Below are 19,053 nucleotides of genomic sequence, written 5' to 3'. Positions count from 1 at the left end.
AGTTTTGGCTGGCAGATGAAACTAAATCACAATTGAATCAACAGTCCAATACTTTGATGTTGGCATCAGGGAAGTCCAGAAGGCATTGAGAAGCTTTCAGATACAATCTCCCTGTGCCTCATAGAGTGGAAACTGATTGTGGCACAGCAAAACAAAGACCTTGCAGGTTGTCTTACAAATAATAGTCCGGCAGCCCGGACTATCGTAGGCCCTGAGATTCACCGCAATCCTGTCAGGGGAGATTTTTGTCAAAGTAAATTAATAAAAATTTACCAAATAATAATCCTTTCCATAACAGAAACGTGAGTTACCCAAAGATAGATAAGACCTCTCTCTCATAGAATTAATAAATTGTTGAGCTAAGATCTATGTACTTTGAGAGATCCCATACCAATTAGTAGTCTCGATCTTCTCACAGTGAGTCGTTACCATGAGGCTCACCATGATTATAATCATGAAAAGGAACTATTCCAATGTCCCCTCTCCCATGGAGTTGAGAATAATCATAGTCGTAGTCGTCATCATAATAATCGCCGTAATTATTCTCCCTACCCTCATCGCTGCGTGCTGCGATAGATGACCGTGCGAAGAATGGTTGTTTCTCCTTCTCCCTCTCCTCCTTTTCCTTCTTAGCCCTTTCTTTCGCTCGTCTGCGCATGTATATCTTTCGTCTTTCCTCATCATACTTGACCAAAGCATTCTTACCCCATTCCGATAGCTTCTCGGGTTCTTTGAGACACCAAAGTACTAACTCCCTCGCAGCAAGCGCGTCCTCTAAGCAGTCGTGGCCACTTTCAAGTGTCTGTATCTTGATATTGAATAGCTCCTGAGTCGCATTCTTCAAGCCCCACTGACTTAATAACCTCTGTGCCCTCCCGAAGACAGCTTCTGCGATGAGAATAGCGGAGTCAATGACTCGTTTATGGGCGATATATAATGCTCTTAAATCATGGTTTAGAGCGTGGCCGACGAATATGGTTTCAGCGTCCGCAAACTCAAAAAGCTTTTCTCTTGCTGCCGGCCACCCATCCAGGGCTTTACCGCTCGCCTTAGCAACCGCCATTTTGGCCGGCGTCACGCCACTCCATCGGGTTCTCCAGTCTTCGACGGGTTCGGTAGGATGCACAAGAGTGTCGATGAGGACCTCCCCGGTAAAGAGGTCAACGGCGCAAAGGTGGGCAAGTTCTTGATTGCCACCCCTAATCCCGACCATTTCACAGTCCAGCGCAATAGCTTTTCGTTTCACCGAGCCATTTACCCTTGGCGGTGTCGAAACAAACTTTCTGATATTAAACTTTTGACCTCCCCTATAAGAGGGATCACCTGTGTAATAGCCTTGGTCCAGTAAGCGACATTCACTATGGCATTGGAAAGTTGCGGTCTGGATGATATCTGCTTCTTGCCATCCTGATGCCCATGGGTAGTTCTTTGCGAGAGGATTCAATAGCTCTGTCAAGGGTGCCACTTGATAGGTTGACATGGACATTTGTCCAACCTTTAGGGATTGGCTGGCATTCGAACTAATAGTTGTGCAATCTTGTTTTGTCAGTTACATAGGTCTGTAGAGCATGAAATTATGGAGAGCAACAGTACTTTTAGCGGGGTTCTTCGTGGCGTTCGTCACACCTCTAGCTGCCTTAGGTGTCTTGGTCGCCTTAGGAACCTGCGCCGGCTTGTTTGGAGAAACTTTGGGTTTCTCTACCTGGGGTTTCTTATCGGAAACAGGAGTATTGACGTTGACTTTTGGTGGGACAGTAGGATTCTTCTTATGTTTTGCGGCAGTTCTTTTGTGTTGGCCAAGGCTTTCCTTTGAAGCAAAAAGGCGATGGCATAAAGTGCACCATCGTGGCTTCATGTGGCCAGTCTTCTGGACATGCTCACCAAACGATTGCGGGGTGTCAAAAACTGATGCGCAATCGCACGGCCATTTCCGAGACCCATTGCTCTGCACCATAGTGATCAGAAGTGACAAAACGGCGAAATGAAGGTATACTGATGTCCTAGACAATAATAACACTAGACACTAAATAGAATAGGATTTGAAATTGTCCTCCAGCTGATTTAATAGAAGTTAAGAATTGTAGAAGCCTACAGAGTCAGCCTGAATTAGGCCGCAGCACCACGGGCTGAGCTGTCACATCCGACGCTGCTGGCTAGCGAATCAAATAAAGAGCAGCCATGCATAACGGTAAACCCAAAGTTTTACCAACTCAAAAATGTGATCTCTTTATGAGGTGATATGAGAAGCGATAATATCATCAATAAATCATTGCGTTAAACTTATTAGTCGCCTCACTCTCTATTGATTACCAAATTCTATCAAGATATTGGACGTGGACAACCACGTTATCACATCACATCAGTGACTTGTTTTATCTACCTGCTCAAATGGCTTAGTCACTCTCCAGGTACCTGACAAAAGAGATATGGGAGACCATCTACCTATGGCTATGCCTGGAGATTCTAGGAGGTCCGCGGGGCAGCCAGATTAGTTGGTGGCGCAGCAAACGCAAGTTAAAACAACAAAGAAAAATTGATACATTTATATTCATGTTGAACATGTGTTGGTTTTCTCATGGAGGAATTACTTCAGAACCCTACTGTTAGGCTAAACGATGGTTACTTCTACCTTATTTTGTCCTACTAACATACGTACGAACCATACAACACATCAATAATATGTACCGAGGTTTGCAATCGATCGTGGCAGTGTTTCTTACTAACAATAATATGCCTATGTAAACATCTATGACTTTTGAGTATCGATACTAATACTTAAATAAGTAGACCAAGTATTTTGAATTTGAGGGATTGGCCACGATATAAAGCGTTTCATGGAGCCAGATTACTAGTCCCTACCGAGGCAATCAAGGACGTTTTAATGAACATAAGGAAATAAGTGCAGTTAGTAACTCATTGAGAATTACTTGGTCATTGTGCGGACGCTTATGTGTCTAGCTGATACATATGCTTGAGCAAAGTGCAACTGCGCGGGAGAAAAGGGGCTACCACGTGACCATAGGAATAACCCCTGAAAGGTAAAAAGGGGTATTCAAATGACATCAGAACAATACTTGAAGCGTATCTAAGTATTTCCATGAATATTCATTGCTGTTTTCCAATGTCATATTCTTTAAGTACCTTCCCTTACTTAAACAAGATGCCTTTAAGCCAGGTAAACATCATTATACTCCTTCTACAAGTAATTCCAGTGAAAGGCTCAAGTTTCATTCAGAACTTCCTCTCATTCAAATGTCAATAGGTGGAGGCGCGATTCGCTGTAAAAACGTTCGGATAGTCCTCAACCTTTCCTCCCTAAGGGAGCTGATAGTATGTGGGAAGTGGTTCTTCTGGAAAGCCACAGGGGTGTCTTTAGGTATGTTCTTCGGCAGATTCTCGCCTAGGATGTTAAAGATCTTGGTCATGCCGATCTTGGTCTTGGCATCCGCCAGCCGTTTCTTCCTATCCTGCTCGGGCACTTCGGTGTCCTTGCTCACTAAGTGCAACTTCATCGTGTAGAGGATCAATCCGGCCATGCCGGCCGCAAACGCTGTGGCCAGGGAGCTGCCGGACGGGTGTAGTGTCTCTCCGTCGGGGTCCTCAAGCGCCACTTCCTGGCCCGGGAATAGGTAGTCGGACTTGCCTTCCTGATTGAAATCGGCGTTGGCACCCCACTTTTTCGCCGAGCCGATCTTGAAGACGTCCGGCAGGCCGACAGGGTAAAAATTAGCCACATCTGAATCGGGTTCTGCATCGTTAAGTGCTGCGAAAAGGAGGATATTATTGCGCGATGCTTCTTCGATCGCTCCTTTGAACGCTGCTCTTTCTATCTCAATTGGGTGTCTCGTTTGATTGAATGTCCAGCTCATGGAGATGATGTCTACCTTCATCTTGGTAGCCCACTGCAGCGCCTGAAATGTTCCGGTCAGTCATTGCCTTGTTTATTTCTCAATACGTTCTGATTGCATTGCCCCACTCAACAAGACGTATATAGTTGGCTTCGTGTCTTACCTTGAGAGCTGACGCAACCGTAAACTGACCCTTAGAGTCATCCAGACGAGCGACGTAGAGCTTCGCCATGGGGCAGACTTTGCGAATGCAAATAGCCATCTGCGTTCCGTGGGCTGACGGATCGGCGACGAAGTCGCGGAAGCCATTCGGAGAGGACGAGTCGTAAAACGACTCTCCGGCCGTTATGTTGCCAACCTCCCTGTGACGAATATTGACACCATTATCGATTAGTGCGATCTTGACCCGTGGTCCACTATCCCCATTATTGTCCTCCTCATTATAGCTCTCCTTGTCGTCGTTATCATAATCATCAGCCCAGTTCTCTAGCGCTTTCTGGAACGGCATGAGGTTCGTGATCCATGCATCCCTAACGCATTACAAGTTAGAAAAAACTAGATACTTTTCAAGCATAGGTGTATAAAATGGGCTAACAGAGTGGGCCCGTGCAAAACATACTCGGATTGTTGACCTGTATTAGTTGGCCTTACTGTTCTGTCCAGCGGAGGTGGAGATGAGGATAGATCATCGAGACCCAAGATCGTGATCTTTGGCTGGCGGTCACATCGATTCTTGGAAAAGGTCTCGTGGAAATCTTTCAGATATTCCCCCAGTGTTTCGATCGACTCGCGTTTCTGCGGGAATGGTAAGTCTAAGCCATTTTAGATCGGAGGAGGGTGCTTGTACTTACATCTGGATACATGGTGATCGTGATTTCTTCAAGCTAGATTATGGATAAAAAGGTTAGATGTTGGGTTGTAAAAGTAGTATGGTTGTATTACAATATGGACTACGGCCCGGTGAAAAGGGGAAGAAAGAGGGAAAGGGTCACCCTTTACTTTTTTAAGCTGAACGAGTCCCCTATTGCAAGACCAGCTTCGAAGAACTGCGTTATTTCCACTGGCGTGGAGGAAGATGCGACGCACTTTTGGCGCAGCCTTCTGAATGGTGCTGCTGCACATGTCAAACTTCCTCCAGTCCCATACCTCAACGTCGAAGGGCTTTAGCGCTTTCACGATGGCTTCGTCGCTGTGAGATCTGTCTCCGAGATCGTCAACAATGACATTAAATATCTTCTCCACGCCTTGTTTCCTATGCAGCCAGTCAAATACCTGAGAGTAGGGATTGGGCTCCTCTAAAACTTCATTTCCCACAACACTCGAAGCTTTGCTCGCTACAGCTGAGCTGTCCGACCCGGCTATAAGTAGGTGCTTCGGCTTTTGTTGAATCTGTGGCAGTTTTACATATTCAAGGACCGTCTCGAAAGTTTGGTTGACTTTTTGTGACATCATCTCAAGGTATTTCTTATTCACACCACCACTCACGTAGTTTAGGTCGAGAAATAACTTGGGGGCTAATTCAGAGGTACGTAATGTTAATTTCGGCAATCTGGTAAAAAGGGGCCAGGCTGAGTTGCAGTACTTTAAGTAGCTGAACTGCTGGCCAATTTTTGGATAACGTACCATTTTCTTGCTCGCCATACAGATATTCTCTCATCTGTTCGCGTGTGCGACCCCCACCGATGCAGGCATATTTCAAAACCCGCTTGATGTCGGCATGGCACTTAGCTTTGTTTCCTCTTACGTTAAACCCAGAGGGCGGTGTCATCTCTTCAAGTAGCGCGTAGGGAGATTTATTGTAGTGGACTTTCCTCGGATTTCCCTGGACGTTATTGTATAGAGACTCGGGCAATCGCATGAATAGTTCTTTGATGATCGTGTTGAGAAGCTCAAAGTCGAAGTTATCTAGTTTGTAGAGAAGAATAGCCTTATGTAGAGGAGTTAGCCCGTCTCGGTCGTAAACTTTCATCAGCGAGTCGGGACATAGTCTGATCAAACGCTGGAAAGTCTCAACCACTCTGGGGGCGTCCTCCGCGGTAAATATAGTCTCGTCATTGAGGAGGTGATGGAGACATGTGTTTCTGTTATCTCTCGACGTGTCACCCAGGAATATCTCTCTGAGGGTCTGTCGTAGGATCTTATCTGAATCAGCGAGCTTTTTTTCATCGATCAGCTGGTGCAAGCAAACGTCGTCAGATTCTCCAGGCTTTCGAAAACGCGTCTTCAAGATCTTGTGAAGTTTAATGTCACATTTAGGGGATGCATCTTGTTTTAAAGCTGCATTGGGCCTAATTTTCGGTACCCCCTTGTCGCACTTGCGCCTCAACTGCGATAAGGTCTCGTCGGGGACAACAAGGCCGGCAATAAGAAATATAATGAACTTTTTCTTCTTGGCTAATACCTCCAAGGGGGTGAGGTCCACATCATCATGTAATGTGAGCACATTCGGGTAGCTGATGACAAGGTGCTGGAGGAACAGGCGTGAGGCAACCGTTTTATCTTCCTCGCCTGCTTCTGTCGAGTTGCTTAGGCGATCCGCAACTTGGTGAAATATATTACGTGACGAATGGCCTGGTTCAAGGAGGAGTTTACCGTAATCAGCGTTCTTCTGGTCAAGTATATCGATGATCTCTTCTTCCGGCACCAGCTCATTCGTTAGCCTCTTGCGGATTGCGGTGTGGAACTCTTGGATGTCATCAGTGCGGTCGAGTCCTTTAACGCCGCTCACCTTTTTTTGGAATGATGCGGCAATTTCGACTAATGTCCTCTGTTTAGAATCCTTTTTGCCATACCCGTTTTCTAGTGACATTTTGAAGCGTAGATTAGAGCCGCACTGAAGCTGCGCCGGTAGAAAGGGACACAAAACGCCTTGGAAGGAGTAGACGATATGAAGAAGCGCGAAGCGTTGATGATAAGCAGTGCTGCTATCCAAGTCAATACACCAACGGGGCCATAGACGGACGATGCTATCAACGTCTTTGCTGTGTTTCGTAGATAGAAGTTACCTTATGTTGATAATACTCAATAAGCATTACGAAATAGGGAGAGTGACTTCAGGATATGACCGGAGACAACGACAGCTCCAAGCGACGATACTACCCAAGTTTATCATGTAGGTGATAATCGCAGCTAAAAGTGCCTACTTACCGATACCTAGGTACCTAAAGTATTGGACTTTGGATTTGGCATATTCCATTGTAGCATCTATCCTTGCTACTCGGTAACGTCTCATACGATAATACTAAAGGGGGCCGTAGCAATACAGGTGGGACTAGTAGATGTGAAGGTACCCAGTACAACTCCTACCTCCTTTTTGGTAGGATGTGCATACCGAATGTCATGGGATTGCAGGGGGGGTGAGAAAGGGGGTGGGGGCGGTTTTTTTCCTCAATACGTAAGTATACCGAACATATCAATCCCCATTAAAGAGAGTTGACGAACCTGAAAATAGGTCGGTTACAAGTAGAGTTGGACAAGTGGCTTGTCTTAGCCGTCACTGTCATTACTAAGACAGATCACTTGATCACTTAAAGAAAAAACGCAATGGAAGAAGAGCAACAGCCAGTTCAAGAGGGGATCTCGGTAGGATTCACGGCCGCTCCGTCGGGGACCCAAGCGCGCTTCCACACGCTAAACCAAGGCGACGAGATTCAGCGGGAGAACATCACTGATGATACAACCACGGGCCTTCTAATCCAAGCCGATCTACTCAAGGTCATCCACGGCCAAGAAGTTCCGGGTGGCGAGGCGGCCACGTTAATAGTGGTTGGGTTCCGCTTCCAAGGTATTAACCAGCGACGGCGGTTTCGGGAGGTGCAGGTGACGATTCACTTCGAAGACGAGAAAGAGCCGCTGCTGTACGATCCGGAAACGATAGCAGTATGGCCGGATCGCGAGTATAGCTATGAGGAGACGTCAGTGACTGTGGAGGATACACGCTCGGTTGATGGAGGCGCGTCGGCGGGCGCGTCTGGGGCCGAAGTATCGCTCACGGGCAAATGGGAAGTAAAGGAGACGACGGACCGAGCGAAACGAGCGATAGTAACGGGGGCACGGGTTCGGCGAGGCCGCAATTATGGCAAGCGCAATGCGGTGGCCCTCAGCCTATATGAGAACGAGAGTCAGAAGTCAGGTGTCATACGGGACTTCCGCACCGCCATCCTGCTACGGCTGCACGAAGACACTGTTCGCTTCCGCGGCTATTTTTCAATCGATGCCCTGGCTGACGTCCGTTATAAGACCTCCTGGATTATCCACCAGCTGATCGGAGACCGCCGGAATGACCCAGTTATCTTCAAGCGCGGCGTTCAGTTCTACGGACCAAGTGGCACTCCCACCGACCCGGAGATTGACGAGAGTAACCTTCGGTCTGTCAGCTTGCGTCAGTTGGGTGACGCCGTGTCTATTACCAGGATCCACACAGCTAGAGAAGACAAGGCTACATAATCAACTCCCGAGTTATCCGCGGTGCTATGTAAGGTAGGTAGCGAAAGGAATAGACGTGAATAGTGAAAGATATGCAATAGCAATATTTAGGAAATGAAGAGCGAGCCAATAGACAAAAAAAAATCAAATTTACAAGGGGCATAACATCGAAGGGTTGGGGTTTGTTCGGTAGGTTAGGGGGTAAGAGGTTGCATCGAACAAGGGCAGCGGGTCCTAATTGAGCAGTTCTGCATGATGTATCGGGTACAAAACGAGCAATATTATGCACACTAATGCAGAACGTCTTTCAGCTCTATTCCAAACTGCTACATCAACCCAGGCGCCGTACTCCCCCTGGTGTTTCTCAAATCCATGTCCTGCTATGCCGGTCGAAGGTCTGCGTGCGCTTGTGGTTGTAGAGGACATGAGCCGCACAGGTGTGCCTCTATTTTAGAAAAATGCACTTAGTTTGCTCCAAAGTACAACAAGCCTAGGCTTTCTCATCAGTGTCATCATTACATTGATGCTAGTCGTCCAGCTCCCTACGAATCGTGCATTATGGCAGCCAAGGACCTCGAGCTTTTATACGAGTAAGTCTTGGCTTCGTTGATTCTCTTCCTAGGATTAGCTTGGTGACTTTCGGGCAGTATCTATTTCGTCGGGCTACCTGGCCATAATACTATGCAGTTCAATGATGAGGCTGAGAAAGATACAGAGCACAAGCCCCTTCTCCGATCACTAACTAGTCTCGTTCCAGAGGCCCGCGTCTTCGAGTTCACGCTCTTCGAGGCTGGACCGACGTCAAACAAGAATGCTCTCTCGGCCAACGGCTTCTCGAACGAGGCATACCGTCTCTTAGATGCCATACGGGAGAAAACGCTGAGTTGGAACAAGGTAAGGCTTAGAAATCAGTTTCTATTCCATCTTATTAGTTGTTTCTGACCGCTTTATAAAGTGGGGGACCGTCCTGTTGGTTGGTTATGGTCTTGGTGGGATTATCATCAAGCAGGTAGGCAGGCTCTTAAACAAAATGCTGGTGAGAGAGGTGGCGTGGTAACCAGAAGAATCGTGGCAGGCACTGATTTTGGCGAACTCTAATCCTCGATATTACGATGTTGCCGTGAGCACTTCAGATATTGTAAGTCAATAACAATGCCGAGTTCGACTCTGCTAGTTACGGTGCGCTTCTTACACTAAAACCCAAGGTCTTCATTTCAACGCCGCACATAGCCCCCACGCTTGATACCTGGGAAAGTCTTCTCGATAAGATGGTTTCGGCGAATGGGATCAAACTAAAGGGCTGGAAAACATCCATCCTCTCGGTCTTAGCAACGCTGGTTGAGTCTACATCATCCGATTTCTACTGTATAGCGTCGCGATACCACGTTTCCAATTTCCTTGACCGAGCTGGTTTGGACTTGTTGGTTAACCAACTGGTAATAGTCTGGTACCCGGCACTTGTCAAGGACCTAATAGAGTCTCAAGGTGACTCTGACTGACTAGATTCGTAGTGTAACGACACGCTGTCAGGGGACTCACTCATTAAGAATTTTGCTCTCACAACAGACGATGCCGTGGTAAATCTTGCCATCGATGACAGGGAAGCGCAAGAGCTGCTCCGAGACAGCTTAGCACCTCCTAGACTCCTCAACATTGGTATATACAGTTCTTATGTACCATTGTTTCGGTTACTGTCTGGCGTTCCCGTTCTAATCATCTGTGCATCACAGATTCGTGGTTTAACGAGGACGTACGTTCCAATGTCGTGCGCGAAGACTTTATCAACTGCCTGCAACTGATAGCGCCGTCTAGGTGGCTCATCCATGAGGCAAACTTGGGGAACTTGACGGAGGAAGCTGTCGATTTGGGAATGTACCATGACCAGATCAAAGGCTTCAGCATAGATGCGTCTCCAGGGACAAATTCGATACACATCATAGGTCCACCGGGACATGGAAAGTCGACTCTTATGAAGCTCTTAACTCAAAGAATTAGGCGACAATTCAAGAAAGCCGTGGTCTTGGACGTGTTGGCGGGGTTATCTCCAATATCTATGCTCTCAACTGAATCGGTTCTCTTATCCTTGACGCACCAATTGCTTTCGCAGGTGCCGTCCCTTTTCCGGTGCCTGAGGAATTTCTACGTAGACCACGCCGAAGAGCCAAAGTGGAATGGTGACACGTTATGGGCGTTTATTTTGGAGCTTTTCCGGCACAATCGGAAGTCGAAAGTCATCATCCTGAGCAGTAACATCAATGATCTAGCCCCAGATATCACAGATCTATCTCGGAGACTGTTGTTGTACCTCTCATCCATCGGAGCAAACTACATATACATCAGCAGTGGTAAGGGAAAGGACTTCGGCCAGAGCGAATATCCAGACGGATTGACTGACTGTGCGACACCGAGGGTCATCATTGATGTGGGGAAGGCGGCGGACACGTCCCTCAATAAATTCCTAGAGACTCAGCTGAATGATCTGGCAATTACCCAAGGCAATGGGAATGTGGCTATCTTCAAGGATACAATCCTCAAGAGCCTAATACCTTTCCACGGATCCTTTACTACAGCTAAGCTCTACATAAAGCAGCTGTCACAGAAGTTCTCGCTTTCGACAGCGGAAGCGCTTGAACTAGGTTTGAAGGAGTGGCCGAGAACAGAGGAGCAGATCTACAAGCAGAGCATTGCTGATTTGGAGAAGAAAGGGTCGCAAATCCTGAATTGGTGCCGGCTGGCGGTATCGTGGACCCTCCAGGCCCAGCGGCCGCTGCGGGTCCAGGAGCTTGCCGCTGCAGTAGCCATAAAGGAACGCGGCTTCGATATTGCACATATGCATTCGAGTATCTCGGTATCGATCGCGGACGACATCCAACGACATTTGAGTATGATACTTCGGCTAGAAAACCAAGTTGTTTACCCTATGAGCTCCTCAGTAAAGGGTTCTTTCATAGTTGCGGACACAACCGCAATAGTCTTGAAACAGCAGCAGGCAGACCAAAATACGAAGCAGGAGATAAGGCAGCAAGCGAATCAGCAAACCTTCAGACTGTTATCTCACGGAGAACTAGCTACCCTATGCCTCGAGTATCTTACGCAGCTTCTCGGCAATATCGAAGCGCTAGGTGTCTCGTGGACGGACTGCTTAGCTCAGGTTTCGTGGAAGTATGAGACATGGTCGAGAAAGTCACCGATCCTGGACTTTTTGGGGTATGCAGCGACACAATGGCCGGTACACTACCGCCTAGCAGATGCTGATGCCGCCCTCGACTCTAATGTCATGGCAATGTTGAAGAACACGGGGCTAGTCACCAAGTGGTACAAGCTCTACCACCGAAATATTTACCGACAGATAGGTTTCGAGCCGGACAATCCTACGATCAGACAAATTTCCAACGAGCTAGATTTTCCGCGCATCCTTGCCAGCATGAAAGACGAGCACACGAGCGATTCGGGTGTGCCGGTCCCGCGCAGCCTTCTGGTAAGTGAGGATGACCATGACACAGTCGACATCGACGTACTAGTAGCCGCGGTGCATAGAAACGACGTTGAGATGTTAAAGACGCTCCTGCAGCCCCTTGACATATCTGGAACCCATTCTAATGTTATAACGGCGCTCAACATGGCTGCCCAGCAAGGATGCTTCGATGCTGTAAAGGTGCTCTTGGAATACTCATCCGCATCAGCCACCGACGAACAAGGCCGTACGTCGTTACACCAGGCGGTCATCGGTGGCGAAAGCCGCACCATTAATCTACTACTTGATAAGGATGGTATCAATATCAACGCTCGGGACTATCAGGGGCGCACGCCGCTAATCCTTGCGGCCCGGGCCGGCCTCATCCGCGTCGTGCGTACGCTGGTCAACGAACACCCAGACCTCGACCTTACTGATGAGACCGGATGGACAGCGCTCCACTATGCCGTCCATGACGGAGAGGAAATGGTAACCGTTCTACTTGACCAGGGCGCAGACCCAACAATTCTCAACACGAAATCTCAGTCGGCTCTTCTCATAGCCTGCGGGCTCGGTCTTCTAGACGTCGCCAAGAAGCTTGTCAATGCCCTAAACAAGAAGCCGGATGCGCAGATCAACATCTGGCCCACGAAAGGCAAATCGCCGCTTCAGGCAGCGGCGGAGAGCGGACACCTAGACATCGTGAAGTTCCTACTCTCGTTCTCGAGCGACTCCCTCGTTCAAACGAGACTCGATGAGAGTCTAGTCGCGGCGGCTTCCTCCGGACACGTGGCCATTGTTAGGCAGCTACTCGCCAATATTGATTCGAAGAACATATCTACCGCCCGCCAGGAAGCTCTTTATCATGCATCGGGCGCTGGCCACGCGCTAATGGTGGAATATCTCATTGACGAGGGCGCACAGAACGATCTACAGGCGTTGGAAAGATCACCGATAGCCTTTGCCACGGAGAACGGCCATGTGGAAGTAGTACGAGCACTAATCCGACAAATCAGAGACATAGACATGGAATGCAGCAGCGACTACAGTCCCCTATCTGAGATTGTGCGCAGGGGTTGGACAGATGTGGTCAGGGCCCTACTCAACAAAGGTGCTGATCCCAACTACCTTGATAAAGCCCGATGGACCCCATTACATATAGCTGCTCATTATGGCTATGTTCGCATTGCTGAGCTCCTGATTGGCAGGGGTGCGTTTATCAACTCATACACTCGAGACAGGTACGCCGCTCTCCACTTAGCGGTACAACATCCAGCCATGGTGAATCTACTCTTGAGCAGCGGCGCAGACGTAGACCCACAAGATGAGGACGGCGAGACGCCCCTGCACCACGCGATCTGCCAGGGCTTCGATGATACCATCAGCATATTACTCGACCGGGCAAGACTAGACCTTAAGAACGACAACCACGAGACGCCCTTACACTACGCCATCAAGTACGGGACTGATGATCTATTTGAGAAAATCTGGACGCGGAAGTCGGATGTGAACACTGACGTCTTCGAGACCAACCCGCCGTTGGTGATAGCGGCCCAGGCTCGAAATGTGAACGCTCTCCGCTTCCTGCTCGGCAGGGACCCAGCCGCCTTACACACGACCAACCCTTCAGGAGAAACGGCACTACACGCAGCTGCGCAGAAAGGGGATGACGATGCTGTCGCCATCCTACTCGAGAATGGTGCTGAGGTAAACAGGGTTAATAAGCGGGACCAGACCCCCCTACATTACGCAGCCTCTAACGAAGAGGATAATGTCCACGTCGTATCCACGCTGCTGGAGAAAGGTGCGGATTGGGCACGAGAGGCTCGGGACCTGTCTACACCTCTACATGCTGCAGCCGACCAGGGCAATATCGGGATTGTCAAAGTGCTCCTCGAAGCCGCGGCCAAGAAGGAGACCATCGATAAAAGGAACTTGGTCGACAAGCAGGACATCGAAGGGAGGACGCCCCTATACTTTGCTGCGAGCAACGGCAACCTTGAGGTCGTGAAAACCCTAGTTAAGAACCACGCCGACGTCAATAAGCCGGACAACGACGGAAAGACACCTCTGTTCCGGGCTGCGTACTTAAGTAACCTTGAGATCGTAAAGATTCTAATAGAAAACCAGGCCGAGATCGACATCGCCGATAACCTTGGTTGGACACCGCTGCACGCGGGCGCAGATGACGTAGAAATGACCAGGTTTCTGCTCGATAAAGGTGCCAACGTCAACGCGCCCGACAACGACCAGTGGACGCCCCTAATGCGCGCCACGCAGTGGGGGCGGAGCGAGTCGGTGAAGGAGCTTTTAGATGAAGAGGCGGACGTAAACTCACGCTGCTCAGACGGGATTACGGCGCTACACATCGCCCTCAATGGGGGCGCCCGCAATATTGTGGACCAACTGCTGCGAGCTGGAATACGCGTAACAGATAAGTTTGATGATACCCCCAGCTATCTCGAGATCGCAGCCACGAGAGACAACGGACAGGACCTACTAGACGCACTGTTAGAGTGGCAAGACGAGGTCAAGGAGGCGTTGTGGAGTACAAAGGATCGGATAACCGCCATATGGAAAGCGTACGATGAAGGGCAAATTAACAGCGTAAATTGCCTCCTCAAGAGAGAAAAAGACCGCGACGTCACGAATTGTCGATCATCCGAAGGGCACACACTGCTAGAGGCCGCCCTCTTGGACGGCCTGTGGTCTTTTGTGCCGGATCTTCTCAAGTTTGAAGTCGACCCGTTCTTGCGAAAAGGCGACGGCCACCCATCCGCATTTGAGATGATTCCCTTGTACCCTTTCAGTGAAAAGAGAAAAGAATTATTCAAGTTATGCCTAAGCAAACTAGGCGCCGATCTAGCCGTGCTAGGTGATGGATTTAAGGCGTTGCGGGCCGCCCTTGAGATAGGTTCAGAGGCCGGCTGGGAAAAGCTTAAGCCGCTCTACAAACCGGCATCGTTGTGCGAAGATGATGACCGGTGGACGCTAAACCACTTGCTGTACCAGCTAGGGGGAGACACGGTGTGGTGGGTTGATCCTGTACCCAAACTGCCAGAGAAAAAAACCCTTTCCCCGACATGTCTGAAGTCACCACAAGCATGGTTCCAACGTAACCGTGTGTCAGAATTTGAAATCATAAGCGACCTCGAAGTTAGATACACAGGTATGAAGAAGAACAAAGAATAAACCTTGGGTCTCCCACAATCCTCTTAAGCAGACGGAGGCTAATAGACGGTTCTGTGCAGGAAATACGGGCGATTCAATAAATGTCCGTGCAGACCACGCCTTCCCACCGCGAGATATGGGTCTGTCGTATTTCGAGATAGAGATATTGAAAAATGAAGGCCCCGACAGCGGAACCGTTGCAGGCATCGGTCTATGTGGTGAGTTTGACGATCTCCGAGACAGTTGGCCAGGATGGTTGAAGGGCACCGTTGGGTTCCACGGGGATGGAGTCATCATGGAGGAAGGTGAAGCGGTTTGTTACCCCCAGACATATGCCGAGGGAGATACGATCGGATGCGGCGTGAACGGGAAGAACGGGACCTACTATTTCACCCTGAATGGGAGAGTTGTCTGTAAGAAGAAGAAAAAACCTTCTACACCAGAATAAAACACAACTGACACGAGACCTATGCAGACAACAGTTCGAACAAGCTCGTATACCGAAAGCAATATCCGGTAATCGCCATGTCGACCATGCCATGCATAATTAGAGCGAAATTCGGCCCGGGAGGATTTGTTTACGATGCCTTTGAAAGTGATGGTTCAAGTTGATAATTATCAGAATTAAGGTCATCGAATTTACGTAAACTCGTGTACCCACATGTTTATGAAATACACCGTATGTCACGTGATCTAGAGGATGAATAGGGGCATCACGTGAGTATATAGGTTGTAGCTGAGTTAAAGTGGTTATCCAAATAATGCCTCTATAATAATACCCTAAACGTGAATGGTCCTCTAGAACTTTGCGCAATTAGTAGTTGCTTAGTAAATCCGCAATACAACTAATCCCAGGACACTAGCAAACCGGGAAATGAATATTGGAATCTCGTAGGAAACCGAAAGGCGGGATGCACAGTAGGTACCTATATATCGGTCTCGAGTATACTAATGTGCCTACCTAGGTACCTATATTCCTTCCTAACTACATCAAGCCCTGGTAGCTAGATGAGCATAGGTAGATTCATCGGTTACCTCAAAGGCGCTGTTAGGACGTAGGGACTAAACCCTATGCTTGGTAGTCCCACCTGCCAATTGAGCCAAACCACCAAAAGACGAGAATCCACAAGTCAGAAAACCTGCGACCTAGTGCAGATGATATGACCAGTCCGTCACAAGCGCCATTTGTAGCAGGTCAAAACTGGACTTTATAGAAGCTTTGATCCTCTTGTCCCCCAGAACCGTTCACAAGCCTTATGTAAGATGATCCGGGGATTACCTGGTGTAAGGCTTGGGTTTTAGTTCGAGGACTAATAGCATTTGGTAGGATTGAAATAAGCTTTCCAATTAGAGTATCCTCGGAGTACGAATTCAATTACGCTACCTATTGCGATGTGAATGGGTTACAAAAAAGCCTACCTATTGATGGATAGGCTCGATCGTTTTCTAGTCTTAGGCATCAATCTTGATGTCTAATAATACCTCGGTACGTTTAGCAAATTCATATCAATTCATGACTCATTATCCTTTTCTGTCTCGGTCAAATTTCTGAGACACTGAGTATACATCAGTATTTTACAGTATTAGCGATTGTTCCAAGGACTCTTGTCCAGTACCCTCTGTATCGTACATCTGACGACATAAGCCCATTCCTGCAAATTCTTATACAAGTAAATGTTCCAAAGAGCGTTGTCAACATGGCCAGTTTCCTCCTAACCCCATATTTCCCTAACATATGACATAATCCGATATATATCCCAATCCCCTGTATGTCTGTAGAGACAGTAGGTAGGTCGATATAAAAATTAGACATTAACTTGTCTTAGTTATGTTCGCGCCTGAACACAATAAACATGCCGATTACACAATCCCCGCGATAACGGCCATCACAGCGCCATAAAGACCGACGCAGGTGAGGAGCTCCCAGGTGCGAATAGCCACTATCTGCCCTTGGAAGAGAGCTCCTAGAATACCGAGGCCGACTAGAATAACCACCGTCAACCTGCCAGGGTATCCTGGAATGATTAAGAACGTCAAGATGGGAAGGATAACAGCTACTGTGACCGCTATAGACAATAGTATGACTTGATTGTCATCGTATACCGTGTCGACGGTTATGACGCTGCCTTCTTGCCGATCTTGCCGATATGGTGAGACAGGCCTGTCTTGTTGATAAGGTGAGACAGGTCGAGACCTAATAGGAGACACGGCTCGAGGCTCTGCCATAGTGAAACCTGGATGTGGGATTGGAGTTGGAATTGGTTCGTCCTCGACTACCTCCTGGTACTCATCGCTAACGCATATTAGATCATCTGATATATCAAGAAAACGGCTCTCGATCTCGGCGATAGGAGCGTGAGTCGCAAGGTAGCTGCGATATTCATGGATATCCTCCAACGACGGAACTGGCATCCCTTGCGTTTCTCTACACGACGATAGTAGGCGGTCTAGATGGTCATCCACATGAGCGAGTTACTACAACAGAAGCGATTTATAGAATGTGAGGTCTTACTGTATTGTTCCAACTTAAATCCAATCTTTCCGAGGATATCGGTCTTATGCCAATAGAGCTCACCACCCGCCATATACTCTGCTCTTCGTGACGCCGGGAAGAAGGAATCCGGCCCTGGTATGCGCCGATTCTGCGTATCCGCCGCGTCAAGTCGACGGAGTTGCTCTTCTAATTCGCAAATCTCATCCTGTAGATAAAGCAACAATCTGTGATTCAACATCTCAAACCGACGAAATATGGGTCGGAGATGCGGGCCAGATTGATTTGCTGGCGAAATAGAAAGCTTCGAGGCAAGCAGCTCATAGCCCGTCAAAGGCAATCTCTCTGGTGCTGGAGCAGGTCGTGGCCGACCTCGATTGGGGTCTCGTGGAGCGCGTTCAGCTGGTGGTGTATTTGGACGTTCGAAGTTCCCGCGCGGGACGTCAGGGAATCCATAGCTTCGTTTCCTATTCGGACCCGATGTCATCCCAGGTCCACCATTCGGACGACCATCCTCGACGCCGCGCTCGGGGCTTGTGCTTCGGTCGGTTTCATGCTCACCAACGTTCTCTGAAGCGTCGTCCCTAAAGCCGGTCGTCGCAGTGGATGCGCTGCGGATTGATGGCGATTGGCCTTGGAGAGAGGTTGGCGATCGACGAGCTGCCTCTTCCACTGACCTCAGAATACTTTCCTCTGTCAAAACAGGGGAGTCGGAATCTAAAAAGTTAAGGGCATTGGGTTGTCTTTGGGGAAACCTCTTACGCCTCGACTTAGCCTTCCCTATGTTGTCTCCGTTCTGGAAAGGCCTCTCTGTAATGCCACTTCTACCAGAGCCGTTTGAACCATGCGAACTTGGACCGCCAGTTGCCAGGCTTGTGGATGCGACTGACGCGGTACTTAAGTTGGAGAGGTTGTCATTGTCTCCTGCGATATTAAGCCGGTTGAGATCCTCGGCGCCAAAGCCCCGCCCCGGTTGTTGACTGTTGCCCATCCCTTCGCCGAAAGTGGGAAGTGACGTAGGTAGGTTGGTAGGATCCGGTATAGGCTCAGGGGAAGCCCTTAAAACACTGGAGAATCTCCTATGGGCTTTGTTTGGGTTATTGGGGTCATATTTTAAGGTGGGTTCCCAGGGTCTGGTATCGGTGTTACGTCTTGGTATGCTTTTCCTCCTCGCAGCTAAAGGGTGTTGAAAGTTAGGGAGTTCTCGCTGGATATGGTTCTGATCGTCAGCCATTGCGTTCTCAGAAGCGACGTGCCGAGAGGCACCGCGATCGATGGCAGCCGGGACGGAAGAGGAACGATAATGTCTTTGGAACGACATCAGCAAAGATCAAGGCGCGGCCCTTGAGAAAAAACTTTTTACTCTTGACAAGATGGACTTTTTCTGGGCCCGCGGTGAGGAAAGAGAAGATGTGCGAACACGGCGTGAAACACGCATACCTCGCAATGTTGGGCTGCAGGTAGCCGTTCATGAAGAACAAGAACGTGGGTATATGGGCATACGTTATATCCTAATTAGGTAATAGCTAGGTAGTAGCTCGACGATAGACGAACAGAAGAGTGACAGATATCCGAGATTGATATGCATTAAGAAGTAAAACCCGAGCTAGAAAAAGCTGCTAAACGCTATAAATCATTACTCGAAGGACATGTGGCTGGCGGAG

General features: G+C 48.6%; 5 protein-coding genes across 5 annotated transcripts; 2 read left to right on the top strand and 3 right to left on the bottom strand.

Moving 5' to 3' along the window:
- Positions 1-242: 242 nt before the first annotated feature.
- Positions 243-2,487, bottom strand: F4807DRAFT_433756 (ribonuclease H-like protein). The gene is made up of 2 exons (XM_047998722.1): positions 1,594-2,487; positions 243-1,536 (listed from the first exon to the last, which is right to left on the bottom strand). The coding sequence occupies exons 1-2, from the start codon at positions 1,952-1,954 to the stop codon at positions 413-415; spliced, it is 1,485 nt and encodes a 494-aa protein (XP_047852446.1). The 5' UTR covers positions 1,955-2,487; the 3' UTR covers positions 243-412.
- Positions 2,488-2,731: 244 nt separating this feature from the next.
- F4807DRAFT_433754 (uncharacterized protein) lies at positions 2,732-6,959 on the bottom strand. Its single transcript, XM_047998721.1, has 6 exons — positions 5,472-6,959; positions 4,848-5,362; positions 4,700-4,732; positions 4,468-4,643; positions 4,012-4,378; positions 2,732-3,911 (listed from the first exon to the last, which is right to left on the bottom strand). The coding sequence occupies exons 1-6, from the start codon at positions 6,655-6,657 to the stop codon at positions 3,249-3,251; spliced, it is 2,940 nt and encodes a 979-aa protein (XP_047852445.1). The 5' UTR covers positions 6,658-6,959; the 3' UTR covers positions 2,732-3,248.
- Positions 6,960-8,633, top strand: F4807DRAFT_433752 (uncharacterized protein). The gene has a single exon (XM_047998720.1). It carries the CDS (start codon positions 7,392-7,394, stop codon positions 8,292-8,294), a length of 903 nt encoding a protein of 300 aa, XP_047852444.1. The 5' UTR covers positions 6,960-7,391; the 3' UTR covers positions 8,295-8,633.
- Positions 8,634-8,642: 9 nt separating this feature from the next.
- Positions 8,643-9,877, top strand: F4807DRAFT_170772 (uncharacterized protein). The gene is made up of 5 exons (XM_047993459.1): positions 8,643-8,863; positions 8,921-9,167; positions 9,229-9,282; positions 9,349-9,411; positions 9,717-9,877. The coding sequence occupies exons 1-5, from the start codon at positions 8,832-8,834 to the stop codon at positions 9,744-9,746; spliced, it is 426 nt and encodes a 141-aa protein (XP_047852443.1). The 5' UTR covers positions 8,643-8,831; the 3' UTR covers positions 9,747-9,877.
- Positions 9,878-16,544: 6,667 nt separating this feature from the next.
- On the bottom strand, positions 16,545-18,985 carry F4807DRAFT_170533 (uncharacterized protein). The gene is made up of 3 exons (XM_047993458.1): positions 18,893-18,985; positions 17,411-18,696; positions 16,545-17,345 (listed from the first exon to the last, which is right to left on the bottom strand). The coding sequence occupies exons 2-3, from the start codon at positions 18,621-18,623 to the stop codon at positions 16,759-16,761; spliced, it is 1,800 nt and encodes a 599-aa protein (XP_047852442.1). The 5' UTR covers positions 18,624-18,696; positions 18,893-18,985; the 3' UTR covers positions 16,545-16,758.
- Between the last annotated feature and the right edge of the window lie 68 nt (positions 18,986-19,053).

This window comes from Annulohypoxylon truncatum (assembly GCF_022578515.1).
Source record: "Annulohypoxylon truncatum strain CBS 140777 unplaced genomic scaffold F4807scaffold_25, whole genome shotgun sequence".
Taxonomy (NCBI): domain Eukaryota; kingdom Fungi; phylum Ascomycota; class Sordariomycetes; order Xylariales; family Hypoxylaceae; genus Annulohypoxylon; species Annulohypoxylon truncatum.
This window is presented reverse-complemented; position numbering and strand designations above follow the sequence as displayed.